Source organism: Cibotium barometz, chromosome 20 (assembly GCF_041138505.1).
Source record: "Cibotium barometz isolate CiBa-2024 chromosome 20, ASM4113850v1, whole genome shotgun sequence".
NCBI classification, from domain to species: Eukaryota; Viridiplantae; Streptophyta; class Polypodiopsida; order Cyatheales; family Cibotiaceae; genus Cibotium; species Cibotium barometz.
In genome coordinates this window covers 15,296,549-15,312,971 of record NC_141065.1, presented here as the reverse complement: position 1 = coordinate 15,312,971, position 16,423 = coordinate 15,296,549, and the positions used below count along the sequence as shown (strand labels likewise).

The window sequence follows — 16,423 nt, the reverse complement described above, 5'->3', positions numbered from 1 at the left end:
GGAGTGCGTGCGTGAGAGCATATCTTGATACAGAGGAGAGAATATTTTGATACAGAGTTCTACACCCACTATTGGGCACTGATGACGTTAGTGGGGATGTCGTAGTATCTAGTCCATACTATGCATAATGGAGTTGATAGTTATATAGTCTTGTGGGTTGACTACCATGAGTATATAACATGCACGTTCCTAAAAGGTGAATTTGGGCATGTTCTTGGATTCATCTAGGTATATAATTCAGCCGTATTAACATGCAGATTTCACATTGTGAATTTTTCGTCCGAGTTGCGGGTAGTTGATATTGTGCTTATTCTTTCTATCTTTGGTGGTGCATTTGCCCAATCAACTACTTATTTGCTATACTAATTCTTTCTATTTGCTACTTTCCTTAGTGCTAGGCTTCATTATGGTTGAGTCTGCCCTGCATCTCCGGTGGTTTGACAGAAACTCAGTACGATGGCCTTTGTGTGAATATATGCTCTTATGTGTGTGTGTGTGTGTGTGGAGTGCGTGTGTGAGAGCATATCTTGATACAGAGTTCTACACCCACTATTGGGCACTGATGACGTTAGTGGGGATGTCGTAGTATCGAGTCCATACTATGCATAATGGAGTTGATAGTTATATAGTCTTGCGGGTTGACTACCATGAGTATATAACATGCACGTTCCTAAAAGGTGAATTTGGGCATGTTCCTGGATTCATCTAGGTATATGATACATAGCAAACACAGATTGATCATGATTCATCATTGTATACAAAAGCATGCTGCATAAATGAACATTCAACAGACAACAATGATTATAGCACTAATCAGAAGCATAGACGAATAATGACTCAAATGAGATTTTTTTTTCCGAGAAAAGATCCTTTCATTAGTTATATAAAAACGCCCGTAGGGCTACAAAAGAGATCGCTCCTGCTCCTAAGAAAGATAGAGTAGCGAATACATCATGGCAGCCCGGGAGACTCTCCCTAGGTGTTGCAAAATACAAGCATCAGTATAAAGAACTGAGCGGCTAAATCATACAATGGGGGGGGGAAGAGCCAAACAGGTGGCTTGTAGTGCCAACGGGGGGATCCCGTGTGTAAGGTGTAGAAAGGGCCACAGCGCCAAGTGGTGTGAAAGGCCTGGCGCCGTAAGATCGCCTCATCCGAGTCTCCCCGGATGCGGTCGTACTGTCCTCGCAGGGTGTGGATCAACTCCTACCAAATCCCCCGTACAGTCTCTGCTGGTGGCTCCAATCTCCCCTCAAAGGCCGTGAAGCACCGGGCCCTCCAGGTGAACCAGATGGTGAGGCTGCTGAGGAGCTCCCATCGTAAATCCCTCTCCTGTGTCCAGCTGGCGGACGAGAAATCCGGTGCCGGAACCAGGCGAGGCTGGCCCCTAATAAATCTGATGGCCTGACTGCCCTGCTCCATCTCATAGCCCATAGCAGGCCCTGACGAAGTCGACCAAGCAGCGGCACCCCACGTAAACATATCCTCTGGAGAGAGGGGGGCCAGAATACGCAGCATCCGCAGCCAAATCTGCTGTGCCTGAGGGCAGTCCCAAAGGCAATGTCTCTGTGTCTCCATAGGGTGGCCGCATCGGACGCAGGCCGCCGGAAGACCGCTGTAAACAAGCCAAGTGCCAACTGCTGAGCCCCTGTGGGCGACCAGCCACACTGAAAAGCCGAGATCCTGCGGGCCTGCCGACTAGCCCAGAGCCGAGCCCAGAAATCCTCCAGGAAATCCTGTGAGAGTCCCTGTAGACGCCAATGCCCCGCTGCCGCTGGAGAAACCGTCCTCCTCGCCGTCAAAATATGCCGTCCCAGCCGAACAGTATACTGGAAAAAGGTGATCTCTGTGGCCTCAAGGGATGCATAAGGATCATGCCACTCGTACTCCCCTGGGTCCCACTGTAGCCGGGCCGAGGGGCGCGCTGCATATGACTCAAATGAGATTTACATATGAATCATGGAAATGAAATCCCTGCGCTTTGGAGTCATCAATGATAAACCATGTCACAGACTCACATGATTCTTGAAGAGACTAGAGGTAAGATAAATGTAAATAACACAAGTCAAATTGTAAATGAAATCCTAAATCTTGAGTCCTGATTCCTACAACAGAAGACTCAAGAGTCAAGATTCATCATTGTCCGGACCCTCATCCAGATCCATATCCTCATCTGCATCATCAATATCATCAGCCTCATCCTCACTACTAGTGCCACTCCCAGAAGACTCCTGAAATGCATCCTCATCAGGTGGAGATGCATGCAAAGTACTGGCACCAGCTGAAGCTCCTGCCTGAGATTGTGTGTTGTGAGATGGAGCAGTGATTTCCTCGTAGAGCATGGTGTATATATCCCTCTCCTCCTGTGGAATATCGGGTAGCTCATTGCACTTTGTGATGTCTATCTTGTTTGGGTTGACTTTGCGGGGCTCTATGGGGTAGCCCTTTTGCTCAAGCAATCGTAGATTGTAGTGGCAAAAGACTAACCTCTCCAATTGTGTTGTGGATAGTCTGGTCTCTGCTTAAGAGTTGTAAAATGTTAATGTACGTTTCATGGTTCTCTCTCTCATCACATCAGCATAGCCTAGATGTTGTCTGGACTTTAGTCTAGATAGCAAAAAGCTAACCAAGGCTCCAGATTGGTGTGATGCTAGCCACCACCTTATTTCATTAGGCATAGTCGGATAGCATGGCTAGAAGATGCTGACTGAGTGCTCAATATGTCAAATAGGCTATACACTACATGGGGGGCTATTATCTCATAATGGTCCACAAGTAGGATCTTTCACTACATAATACCTTAAAACTCAAATTGCACTACAACAGGGATAGATAAGAATAATGTATTACGGAAGTCATACAATAGATGATAAAGCCCCATGCCCATGTGCTTCTATATGAAGGAAGCGTCAATGGCTAATCTAGATTTAATAAGATGAAGGCTATATGTTAGTAGGAGCTAGGGAGTAAAATAATGAATTGTGTAGAGAAATGGGCTGATCGTGTATCTACATAGACATATAGACATGACTCTATAGGTCCACGATCATAGTCAGTGTCACGAGCGATTAGTGCAACGGTGTAGACTTATCAGCCCATAAAGATAAATTGCTAGGCATTTTTTGCACCTCTCATGGCCATTGGGGACCCAAAACATGGTTCATCTTGGTATGGAGTAAGGCCCATGTACTCCAATTTCTCTCACAAGGCCCGGAGCTATAGTCTTGAGAGATAACTCGCATAGCTATCCGTCTCTGAAGAAAACACGAGACATCCTCATTGCTCATATTATAGGAACATGCTTTAAATTTCTAATAACAAACTATTGGGAATTAATCCGGAGTCTCGAGTCTTACCAAGTGAGGTGCCTCGATGCCGTATTTCCAAGAAACTGGCTGCAAATTGAGTCTCCTCTCTCTCTGCAGTGCGTGACCCAAAAACACCACTTCGATTCTGGAATAGAAGACGTTCATCCTCTAGCTTCAAGAGCAGATCATCATCATCTCCCACAAGCCTACTCATGTAGGCTATCCTTCCATCGTCTAATTCTCTGTTCACATAATTCTCCTCACTCCTCCATAGAGAATGAAGGATATGGGTAACAGCATGGATGGGCCTGTGAAACCAATCCCAACGCTGGTTCCATATGTCTTTTAGATCCTAGACCCTATATAAGAAAATCCAAGAGTAACAAAGTTTAGAGAGAATGAAAACATAAAGTTATAAAGATTCTTTAGCCATGGGCAATTGCTAAGAATGAATACCTGGCTGCAGACAATGCAATACATAAGTCAAGAGCTTCTCCTATTTTGTCCATGAATTCATAAAGAATGCCAATAATGCTCCCCTCCATGTCTGTCAATCGGAGAACGCTGTACATGGGGTTCAGCGTCTTCACTAGGCTTGTTGCATCCTCCCACCAAGCATATCTCATGACCATGCGACAAAAAGCCAGTGCCTTCGGATCATTCTTATCCTCCCATTGTTGCCACTCATGGCAAACAACTGTACGGAGCAAGCTACGTCGTACTCTGACAAGCCTCTCCAATACTATGAACATATACGCAAACCTTTTCTTCAAAGGCTTTAGAAGCTCAAGGTCACTGTTTGCCCTGTACATGCTCAAGAGCTTGGGTCTCTTGTAGACAAAATTGACCATGCTTGATGTTGCAAAGAAAATATGAGACACCCAAGGTAGCTTCCCCACATCCTCAATCATGAGGTCTAGGCTATGCGTGGCACAAGGTGTCCAAACTATTGTGGAGAACTCCTCCTCAAGCATCCTCCCCATGGCCACACAGTTTGACCCATTATTTGTAATGACCCGCACGATGTTGGTTGCACCTATTTCATAGATTGCCTGGCGTAAGTGAGACCATATAAATGCACTTGTAACCACAGTCCCTGCAGCTGATGCATCTATGGCACGGAGAAACATGGTTCCTTTACAAGAAGAAACCAAAAAATTGTATACATTCCTCTTTCTCATATCTGACCATCCATCGCAAAGCAAGGTACATCCATACTTCTCCCATGTTGCCTTCAAAGGCTCCAGTTCTCTTGTTAAAGCTTCCTTCTCATAGCGAAGCTCCTTGGTGCGCAATGTCTCATAGTTCAGACCCTCGCACTCACACCCAATGCAAGAGATGGCACGCATGGCTGACTTCCATCGAGGAGTCCGAGTGATATGAAAAGATAATGCACATTGCACAAACAACTTCATGACCTCCCTAGTTGCCTCCTTCATAGCTGCCTTTTGCATGGCTGCTCTCATATCTCCTCGCTTGAATAGAGGAAGAGCACTTCTCTTGGCTGTTAGCAAGGACCTTGACCTTGCAGCTTGCGACACCTGCGTGCTCTCAACATCATCGCTCACATTGACCACTGACCTCTTATATGCTGGAATAGCTGCGAGAGATGTCTCAGGTTGATCCCATGCAGGCACTCTATCAATAGAAATGCCCAATATTTCAGCTTTCCGGGCCTTGAGGCTATCATAAACATTCTTCGGCACTTTTGTACAAGGGCCAGCCCTTTGTTCGGGAAAAATGAGCCTTCAATCTCTGAGCAACTCCATGGTGCTTCTCGGAACAAAACATGCAAGTCCATTTCGTTGTGCCGCTCCCACCATATCTTGCATTCACAGCATCGAAGGTCACGTTGTCCCACAGAGGAGAGCTCTTCCTTGGCATGATGAGATTCGAGAGAGAGAATAGGCTGCAGTCAAGAACAAGAAGAGAGTGGGTGAAGGCCCAAGGGTGATAGGCAGCAGGCTCACCTTCGCTTGGTCCCTGGAGTGCAGATGCCAGAGGTTGACGTTCTCAGGAAGAAAGGCGGCGGGTACTGAACGCAGGTGTACTTTCACATTCGCTTGTGGAAAACGATGCAGCCCGTACCATTTGTTTTTTGTTTTTAGGTTTTAAAAAAAGTTTGTTTGAAACCACGTTTCCAATGTATGAAACGTGTAGAGGTTTCATACACGTTTCCTAAACGTTGGAAACGCGTTTCATTGCTACTGTGGGGAGGACTAGCCCTTCAGGTCTCTCACCATCGTATTGCAGCAGTACTAGTCAGAGCCCCTCCCTCAGGTGATTGGCGGCCAAGCTCATGCCAGAGATGGGAGATTTTCAGTAGCATCGCAGCCTGGCACATTTGGCATGCTAGATGCAACGAGGCCATCGAGGGTACCCACACTCCACCGGCTAAGACCATCAGGAGCATATGGGTTGATATCATTCACACTCTCCGCGGTCAGTGGGGGAAGTTACAGGGAGGTTCTGACCGCATGCGGAAGCGGCGGGAAGCCTTTGTGAGACTTTGGAGGCCTGGCCCTTTCCTCACCGATAGAGGCGGTGACCCCATTTGGCATTACAGACCACCTGTGTGGTTGTTCTCCCCCCCCCCCCCCCCCCTTGCATGAGATAATCTTCTCCTTATAGAGCGGCCAGCCGGAGGAGAAGCATCTCTTCCCCTTATGATCACTTGTTTCCCGCCCTTACATGAGGCGAGTGTATTTAGCCCTTCGTGGTTGTACTTAGCCCTTTGTGACTGTTTTTCTTTAACTAATTGAAGGATCTTTTTCCCGGGAAAAAAAAAAAGATAAGTTCTATATTATTTGTATCATGTGCCATGTATGTCTTGCTTCTACACTTAAAAATAGTTCACGTCTGCAGGAATCTCACATAGATCACATAGATGAAGTTGGAGATGCTGCATACCCTCTGAATCAAGGGTGGCTTTGTGGGAGTGTATTATGAGATGCTATCGAAAGCCCATTAGTTTTCCTTTCTTCAAAGAAAATCTTTTTTGAATTGTCTGCGTGAGTGAGTGTTGAAACTTGAGCCTAGAGGCTACCTTGTTAGAAAAAGCCACTTTGTTGTTAGATCTGTGCCAAATTTTGGCTTACGCTCAAATGCAGTGGTCAAATGGAGAAACCTATCCCACAAAGATCTCAGAAATGGTTACTATGTGTTTGTCTACATGCAGCCACAGTCGCTATAAGAGCACCCGAGGATTCACAGTGTGAGTTAGTTCGGTGGAAGCAATCAATCTTTAATAAGGTTTTGATTCTCTGAAAATTGTTAGGACAAACATCAACACTTGAACAAATACTCATCCACATGGGAGTAATGGCTTTAACTACTTTACTTATAGGAGAATGAAAGTACAAAGTGGCCGAGAAGCAGTAAACAGATACCTCACTTTGCTCTGAGTGCAACTATTAGGCTGGGAAGCTGCATGTACCTTAAACCTTGCTGAACTGAAAGTCCTGAAGGTTCTCTCTGCTGATTTCTGGACTGGTTCAAAGCTGAAACCGGATAAGGATTACCTCTGAAGGGGTGAAAGATGCATTGGGGCTGAATGCTCGATTTTGGGGGGGGGGGGGTGGGCGCGGGCACCTTTTATAGTGATAGCCCCCAATCTCTTTTCACATCTTCAAGTCTGCCATCTTGTGTTCCAACATATGCCCCTCTTGAGTTTACCTTATCTCATGAATTAGAAGAAGTTTTTTTTTCCAAGTTGAGATCCTGCTGATCAGTCGAAATTGTTGCCACTCCTATCTCAACCCCTATTTTGGAGGGTTGGGAGGGGCCGAGAGTCCTATGCTTGCCTGTAGGCAGAACACAACCCTCACTCGAGGAGATGTCCATGACTGCAGTAAGCTGGGATTGAACAAGAGAACTCTCGCTCAAGAGTTCAGTCAAATACCAATTCAACTATACGCCATGGACAATTGGACTTCGGTTTTGGTCTCCACTTTCCTTTTCTTGTCTGCCTTTATAGTATTTCTGTTTCCTCCCTTGTGCGTGAGGCCAGCCAAGGATACACGTTTCTATTTTGTTAGTGTAGTTTCTTGTGCCTACGGCCAAGGATATAGGGTTCCAAGTAAATGCAGGTTTCTTAGTGACCACTGACAATATGTTAAGAGCCCTGTCTGGGTAGTCAATGCTCAGGCGAGATCAGCAATTACAAGGGTCTATGCAGAATGATTGGTTTCCCCCACACTCAAAACTCCTTATTAACTCTCGTCTTTCTGACCTGCCCTCATGTTAGCAGCTGAACTGAATAGGGCTAAACATCCAAACTTGTATAATGAATAAGCACTTCATGCAGATTTAGTGCTTTATCTCCATTGGGAGTTTATAGACTTCTTTTTGCGAATTTGCAGGTACCTTATTGCCAGAAAGTTGTGGAAAAACTGCTAGATCTGAATATTCGTGTGGAAATGGCATCAGGAGAGAGGCTAGGAAAGCTGATCCGAAATGCTGAAGTACAGAAGATTCCTCTTATGGCTGTGGCAGGTCCTAAAGAGGTCGAAAGCCAAACCCTTACTGTTCGTACAAGACATGGAGGAGAGCTTGGAACATTGAGTGTGGATGATGTGGCAGCAAGGATACAAGAAGCAGTCTCTTGTAGAGGCTTCTTGTAAGCAAGAAGCTGTGGGTGGAAGAGATACACATCATGTACTATATCTGTTGTTCATCAGCGGTGGATTTCATGATATATCAGGTTGTTAAGGCTGCTGATTTAATTGATAGATTGCCTTGCTGAAGTACTAAGTTTGCAACACTTCCAACCAAGGCTGGAGTAGGTGGTGTACATTAACAATCATGAATGAAGTAATGTCATGTTAAGGCACATTTTAAAGTGGAGGCATCACTCTATAGCATGGGGAGGTCACATGAGTGCAACTGCTTCAATTTATGTATGTAAATAGATTCTTTGTTTTCGTTGGTGGTTCTGACATTCTTTTGGCAATGCAAGTGATCACGTTGGGTAAAGTTTTGCATGCACACCTGTGAAGTCATTGTACCAACTAGGTCCCTCTTGATGATGTTTTCCTAGCCTTATAAAAACTGTAGAGTTTATTCTTGGCAAAGTTCTCATTTCTCCATCAAATCTGGTATTCTCAGGAACAAATCACTTTTCTTGGGCGTGTGCCTGCATTGTCTGTCAGGAAGAAGATCCTGCATTCTTTGCGCAATTCTAGGGTGCCAATTGTTAAGAGGCGGGAGAGCTGAAGCGTGGAGTAGTAATCCTTATGATAGTGTAGATGGGTTAACGCCATCGGCCTGGGTTGGAACCCCGGCACTAATATAGTATTATAATAATAATGAAACCCTTAAAAAGAAAAAGGTTTTGTGGAATGGTAATTTAATGAAACCTCCATTTTCTAGAATTAAAGTCAACTACAGGTCTACCTTGTCTTGCATGCCAAGGCTTTATAAACTAAGGCTTAATCAATCAGGAATGATGGTTTTCATTGTGCACCATAAAAAGATCATTCTGGCAGTTGTTCTCACGTGTTTTTTTATAAATGGACGCATTGGTGAAAAAATGGTGGTATTCGAACGATCGTTGGGAATGGGAGCACACAATGAGCGATAAATAAAATTCATTAATTAGTTGAATCGAAAAACCTAAGGATCAAAAAACCTTACGTATTAAATTTTTTAGATATTAATTATTATTTTTTAATTCCAACGGTTGCAAACTGGTGATGTCTCGCAGGAGGCACGGCTCCCTCCCTACCTCCCTCCGTCCCTGCTTCCTTTCAATTAGTGCAGCATGCAGGCTTCGTTGGAAATGGATCCTCTCCTCCCTCCCTCCTTGCCTCCCTCTGTCCCTCCTTCTTTTCAATTAGCGCAGTATGCAGGCTTCGTTTTTTTGCTGAGATGTTTTTAATGTTTCTGCACCCAAATCCTTGTTGATAGAGGTAATTGAATTATTTTACGAATATGAATCCATAGGATTTTTCCTTATAAAAAATAAAAAATATCAATGGAGGCAAATCCCTCATCAGTGCAGACATTTGGGAGCTCTGAATTTTTAGAGGCATTAGAGTCATTAGAGTCATTTGGGAAAAACGCACATGTCTATTTCTCTTTGGTTTTGTACTCAACTTTTCTAGAGTTTTTTTTTTTATTATTTTTGAATACCTTCAATGGAATACTTAATTGTAACGTGGTTACTCTTGATTATATGGGCTAGAGGCCATCCAACATTAGCAATAGATGTGGACATAGGGGTAAAGGCTAAGGGCCAAGGTCACAAGGGTGGGTGGACATCAATAATGTGGTGGGTGGACATCGGGGCTCAAGTATAAAAAGCCACTATGAGCCTAATGAGTAATCAATCAATTACTAATCAAGGTTAGACATCTTGCTTCACGCAAGCTTCAATGGTTCCTTCTCTCATGAGATTGCACGTGCGTACTTGTTAATGAGTGTAGATTTCACCCCTCTACATATTGATATCACAGCTGGCTCTTGATTTCAATAATCTCAATCTTTTTTTTTTTTTGAAAAAGATCTTGATGTTCCTATCTAAACCCTAGAATCTCGGACACTGTTCTTTCCCCTCACCACTTACTCCATCTGAGAGCTCACAAAAGGCGGCAACAGCAGGCGATGACATTCTGAGTCGCGATGGTGCTTTTCAGCCATGAAGGTTGGGGCGGATGGCGCTTTTTCAGTTACGAAGGTTGAGGTGGCAACTTCGCTTATCCCATTTCAAAACTCACCAAAAAAACCCTAAAAACCCTCAATTTGTTATAACTCTACAGAAAAAACGTCATGATTGTTATAATTTGTTTTCGGTGTCACATATATTCACTCTAACCTATTAATTAATTTTTTCTGTGCTGTATATTCACTCTTACCTTAGACTTCGTAAGGTTTATAATGATAAGGTTAGAGTGAAAAGATGACAAACAATTGTGGTGGGAAGGTTGACGGTCGACGTGCATGATGTCATCATGCAAGGGTTTTCTTTTAGGAGCCATGACAATAAGTAGCAGCAGAAAGGCCACAGCAACAAGCACACAAGGAACATAGCAACATAGCAGGCGATGCTATTAAATAGGCAACGCATATATGAATCATCCAGAAGGCGATGGAGATCCGGAAGAACAAATCCAATCGGTAAACTCCAGAACAAAAACTGCAGCATGGCAAGCCCGAAGAACTCCAAAGCATGCAAAGAACGTTTCCAGCGTTGGAAAGAACGTGCCCAAGAAAAACGGACAAATCTTACTACATTTCATCAATTACAATGAACATTTCACCTAGTTGGGGTTGCATGAATGCTCCTTGACAAACTTCATCATATCTTGCAAGAAATCCTCATTAATCTTGGTTCAATGCATAAATCCTAATTATCCATTGTATGCATTGGTTTGGATTGAGAGCATTCATATGGAATGCTACACAAGAAGCTTCCAATGGGATTTTGCACAAGAAAAGGGAGTTCCTATGCCTCTTGGGGATCAATATCGAAGATTTGAAGCTATTTGAGGTCCTTTTATGCTTCCTTGCCAATACAATGCAAGATGGTAGCATAGAATGTTTTGGAGTGAAATGGGAGGTTAATATGATTCCATATCACTCTCTTGCCATCATTCATGCAACATAAAGCTCTCTTCAAAGAACCAAAGTGATGTCATGCTTTAGGTAATGCTTTGCTTCATTGTTTACAATCAATGATAAAGCCTTGGTAAGGGGCATATAGTGTATGGACATTTTGATGTCTTGATGCCTTGGAGTTATGTGTGGAGCTATGGAACTATGCTTTTGGATATGAAATGAGCATGAGTACATGCTAAAAGATTGGGTATAAGTATGTGTTCATACATTCTCTTGTAAAATTAGATCTTCAGCTCAACTCTCTCTATTGCAACTATTTATGTTGTAGAATCTAGATTGTGGTGCAAGGGAGAAGAGGAGCCAAGGGAGAGTCTTTGCTTGAATCTATCTTACCCTGAGTGCCTTGGAAAAAGGGATAGATGGAGCATTAGGTATCTTGGCAAAAGAGGTGTGGTGAAAGAGCCACACAGTATTGACATTGAGAAACACATTACAATTGGTTGGGCAAGCTTTGGCAAGTAATGCATTTGGATAACACTAACACAACTTTGTTACCTCAAAACCAAAAGACCATAGTCATAGCCTACATGGACAATATGTAGTCCCATCAATGTGGATAGTTTCCTTAAAAACACCAAAAGACCATAGTCATAGCCTACATAGAGAATATGTAGTCTTGGCAATGTGGAGTCCCACCAATGTGGAGAGTCCCACAAAAAAACCATAGTCATGAGCTAAGAGTTTAGGTTTACCAAAAATACCATAAAACCATAGTCCTTGAAATGTATAGTCCCACCACAATGCCGGCTCCCAAAAACACCCTAAATAACACAATCCCAACATAGTATATGCATAAAACATAACAAGCATAGGTTCACAACTCTAAAGTAGTATAGAATAAGAAGAATGACGGGGAGAGGTTGAGCTTGAGCTCCTTGCAAGAAAACACACAGGAGTAGACAAGCACACAACAGAGAGATGGCTAAATTTTCTTCTATTCTCTTTTCTTTACAACCATAACATAAAGATAAGAGTACATACTATAAGAGAAAGTACACTCCTACTATAACATACAAAGGTCGGTCCATAGTGTGAATCCGACTAGATGAGATGGCACTATAACTCTAATGAACCAAAGTGGTGCAGCCTGTAAAACCATTGTGGTGGCATATCACACCCATAATGAACCAAAGTGGTGCAGCGTGTAAACCATTGTGGTGACATGTTACTCATAATCTTATTAACTATATTAGTGTGGTATAAGTGTAGGAGTTGTCATCCTGGCATGCCATCCATATTTGCACTAGTTAGGCTCGATATCTCAACGTAGAAGGCCCAGATATCATGGCTCTCCTTTGCCATATCATCCATTAAAATTTGAGCTAAATGGACGATGTCTCAACTCAAACGTGGATAAATATCAAATGCAAGGTTGCTCTCCATGTGGATAGCCATATCATCTATATAACAAGGTAGAGAGCTACTTTAAACACTCATGAAAATCTATGCATTAGTCAAGAATAGATTTTTTTTAAATTAGATATTATAAATTAGCTTTTGTATATTACTCACTATCCTAGAGGTGCTTATCAAAAGCCAACTCAACATCACCATCAGCCTCCACTGTAAAGGGTTTATATGAGCAGGTACACATAACACAAACGTTTAGAATGCTATACTAACACTACAGGGTACACCAACATGAGTTGAACTTTTTAAACAACAAACCCCTTTCCATAGTTCAAAAGCCAAGGCATCAAACACTTTTCACAAATGAGTGCATCATTGTCAATAGCTTGCTCAAACTTTTGTGGTGCTATCATGCAAGGTTATGTACGTGATCCAAGGTCCATAAGCAATAAAAGAAGGGCTCTTCTGAAGCCCTACCCTCCATGTTTGCTTACCATCTTTTCTTACTCGTTCGGTTCAAGTAGTGTCCAAGAACATACTCACCAAGGCTAAGTTTCAACATACAACTCACACCACTTGATGGCAACAAGTAGTGTCCAAGAACATACTAAGGTTAAGTTTCAACATACAACCCACACCACTTATTTTGGACTCCCTAATGTACAAAATCTCTTTAATTAAAGAGAATAATGTATTCATCCTCTTCTATTTTATAAAATAAAGGCCATGACATGGAAAATAGAAACTTGCAAAAAGAGACATGGCTACATATCCAAAGTAATTGAGAATATATCACACCACAATGACATCTAAACTACTTGAGGATGACAATATTCACATCACAATGACATCCAACATGAAAAAAATGGTACACTTATGTGGAAATTTTTCCCCAATTGAGCACATCAATAGACATCACCAATATCCGCCACCCATCTCCTCGTACACATCTCCAATCTCACTCTCTTGTAGCAATGTCTTCCCAATCGGACCCTTTTCGGGTGATTGACGTAATGCTGGAGGCAACTTGATGTAGCATTATATGGTTGTGATGTGTGTGAACACACTTAGGACCGTCGGGGGCACTTGATGTAGCATTATATGGTTGTGATGTGTGTGAACACACTTAGGACCGTCGGGGCACTTTTTCCCTCACTAGGAGGTTTTTTCCCCCGTGCATATGTACACCCTCTTATCTACTCATTTTGGAGTGTGTACTTATCCTTTGTATCTGGCACACATTTGCTCATTCTAATCTAGTGAGTTTGTGCGCTCTCAAGCTTCTCTATCTTGTGTGTGTGCATTGTTGCAATCCTAACCCTAATTCCAACAATTGGTATCAGAGCTAGCTTCCTTGACACTTGATCTAGTAGTATGCCTCCCTCTTCACGACCCTATTTTTCCATCTCGGATTGAGATACCCTCTTAGGAGAAGAAGGTATATACTGTAGTGTGCTGAAGAAGTATACAGAATTTTGGGGTCCACGGCGTGTTTTGGGCGCGTTTTGGGCATCGCAAGGTTTCTGCAGACGTTCTGGAGAGGCATCATTTTGGATTAGTTCTACTCGATTTTGGGTATTTGGGTTGTGTAGCGGGGGCAAAGATTTGGTGTGCAGTAGCATCTACAATGTCTTCAACAACATCGACCATCATACTTTTGCCCATAACACTCAATATACTCTCTGTTATTTTTCATACACTTTGCAGGTGATTCAGTCAGTTGGCAGCCATCCAAGGTTGCATTCAGTGAATACTGGGTACTTACAGTGTGTTGAAAGATTTTACATTTGGTAGAAAAGTCATGGCTGACATAGTGATGTATTCAACATGTCTGTTGAGGACAAACTTGATGGGACTAACTACCCATTGTGGTCCTACATGATGAGGCATGTACTGGTTGCTAAAGGCCTTTGGAATGTGGTTAGTGGTAGTGAAACTTGTCCTGTTTCACAACTACCTGTGCAACCGGGTACTGCGATACATCTGAAGTAGAATCTGATACAAATATGGCTCCTCCACATGCACCACCAGTATCTCCCACTGCTGCTCAAACGAGATGGGATGGGAGAGATGCACAAGCACATGCATTGCTTGCACTTTCTGTGAAGCGAAGCATTATTCCTCATATTCGGTCATGTAAGACTTTAAAACAGGCATGGGATGCACTTGCTTCATTATACCAGGTGCGCAATGAAGCACGTGTTGCATAACAGTTGGAATCTGAGCACATGAATGAGGGAGACTCAATGGAAAGATTCTTGACCAAGATCAAAGATTTTAAGGAGCATCTTGCTAGTGTGGATGAGATATATCCTGAAAGTACATTGGTGCACCCACATTTCTCAATGCATTGCCGGATTCTTATCGGAGTTTTGCCTCTACCCTTAGACTCATGATGAAAGGAAATCCAAATGCCCTTACATTTGATGAGCTGGTTTCATTACTCTTGCAAGAAGAGCAGTCTAGGCAAAACATATCTATGTGACCAAGCTTTTTTTCCAATCAGAAAGGCAAAGGTAAAGCTTCTTTGCATGGTAGCCAAAATCAGAATCCTCAGGTAAGGATGCAAAGAAAGAAGGTGATAAGCCTAAAAAGAAGGGCAAGTGTCACTATTGCAGGAAACTAGGGCACTACATACATGAGTGCAAGAAAAGCCTAGAGAAGGAGAAAAAGAAAGAATCGGGCATGGCTGTGGTGATGCATCAGCACCAAGTGCAGAGAAGAAGGAATCTCCAAGTTTTGCTCAAGATGATTGGGCATGGACTATACATTGCAGTTATGACCCTTCTGTTCATGATGTATGCATGTCAGTGGTAGAATCGGATACTTAGTACTTTGATAGTGGTGCTAGTAAGCACATTACTTCACAAAAAAATTTGTTCTCATCTCTGGAATCTGTCCCAAGTGCAGGAACCATCACATGTGCAAATGCTTTCATGCAAAAAATATCAGAATGTATGCTCACAGGACATGTTTGATTCGCTCCTACCTTTGTTTAATGGAGGGCAGCCATATGTAGAGTAATTGAATGCTCAACCAAGTGCTGAAATTCAGCCTTTGCAGGTGCAATATCAGCCTACAAATTAGCCTTTTGATGAGGCAATTATTGAGGATGTAGTGGATGAGGAGAGAGCAGCCATAGAAGAATCTAGGCGTATGCCAAAATGGCTTGTGCAGACATTGAGGGATAGCAAGTTGGCAGCTCCTTTACCTAGCAGAACTCATGCAAGTTCTCATCATGCAGACTATTCTCTCATTTCTACTTTATGTAATGAGAAGGAGCCTATTTTCTTTGAGGAAGCACAGGATGATGATCATTGGATGCATGCTATGCAGGATGAGTATAACTCTATATAGACTCATTATAACACCTGGTATTTGACAGATCTACCTCATGGCAAGAAGGACATTGGTACTAAGTGGGTTTACAAGTTAAAATGCAAAGCAGATGGTAGCATTGGTCACTACAAGGCCAGACTTGTTTACAAAAGTGCATTGTTTATGATGAGACATTTGCACCCATAACTCTTATGACTACTATTAGATGTCTCATTGCTTTGGCAGCACATCATGGGTGGAATGTACATCAGTTGGACATTAAGGCTGCATTCTTGAATGGTTATTTACATGAGGAGGTGTATGTATCGTAGCCTCCTGGTTTTGTTGTGAAAGGAGAAGAGTCTAAAGTATGCAGGTTGAAAAAGGCTCTTTATGGCCTTAAGCAGGCTCCTAGAGCATGGTATGAGAAGATTCATACATACTTAGTTGCAAATGATTTTTGCAACAATCCAACAGAGAGTACCCTCTATGTGAAGAGGAGTAAGGACACATTTTTGGTCATCGTTCTATACATTGATGGCATGCTGCTCACGGGACCTGATATATACATCAGATTTCAGCCTTTAAGGTTGATTTACAGTCAATCGTTTTAAGATGTCAGATTTGGGGCCATTGCATTACTATTTGGGGATTTAGTTTATGCAGCACAATGATGGCATTGTTATGCTGTAGTCTAAATATATACATAAGAGGTTTAATCTTGAAGACTATAAACCTGTGGGTAGACCTATGGAGACATGTACACGACTTAGTCTTCAAGATGCAGGAGACTCTTTTGATGCTCGTTTGTATCAGCAAGGCTGTTGGAT

General features: G+C 42.8%; 1 protein-coding gene across 1 annotated transcript in view; it reads left to right on the top strand.

Moving 5' to 3' along the window:
* The window catches only part of LOC147627571 (threonine--tRNA ligase, chloroplastic/mitochondrial 2-like), a 50,906-nt gene extending 42,624 nt beyond the window's left edge, over positions 1-8,282 (top strand). The window contains exon 9 of the mRNA XM_086814482.1: positions 7,670-8,282. Within this exon, the coding sequence (XP_086670608.1) occupies positions 7,670-7,930 (261 nt within the window). The 3' untranslated portion in view covers positions 7,931-8,282. The remainder of the gene's footprint in view (positions 1-7,669) is intronic.
* The last annotated feature ends 8,141 nt before the right edge of the window (positions 8,283-16,423 follow it).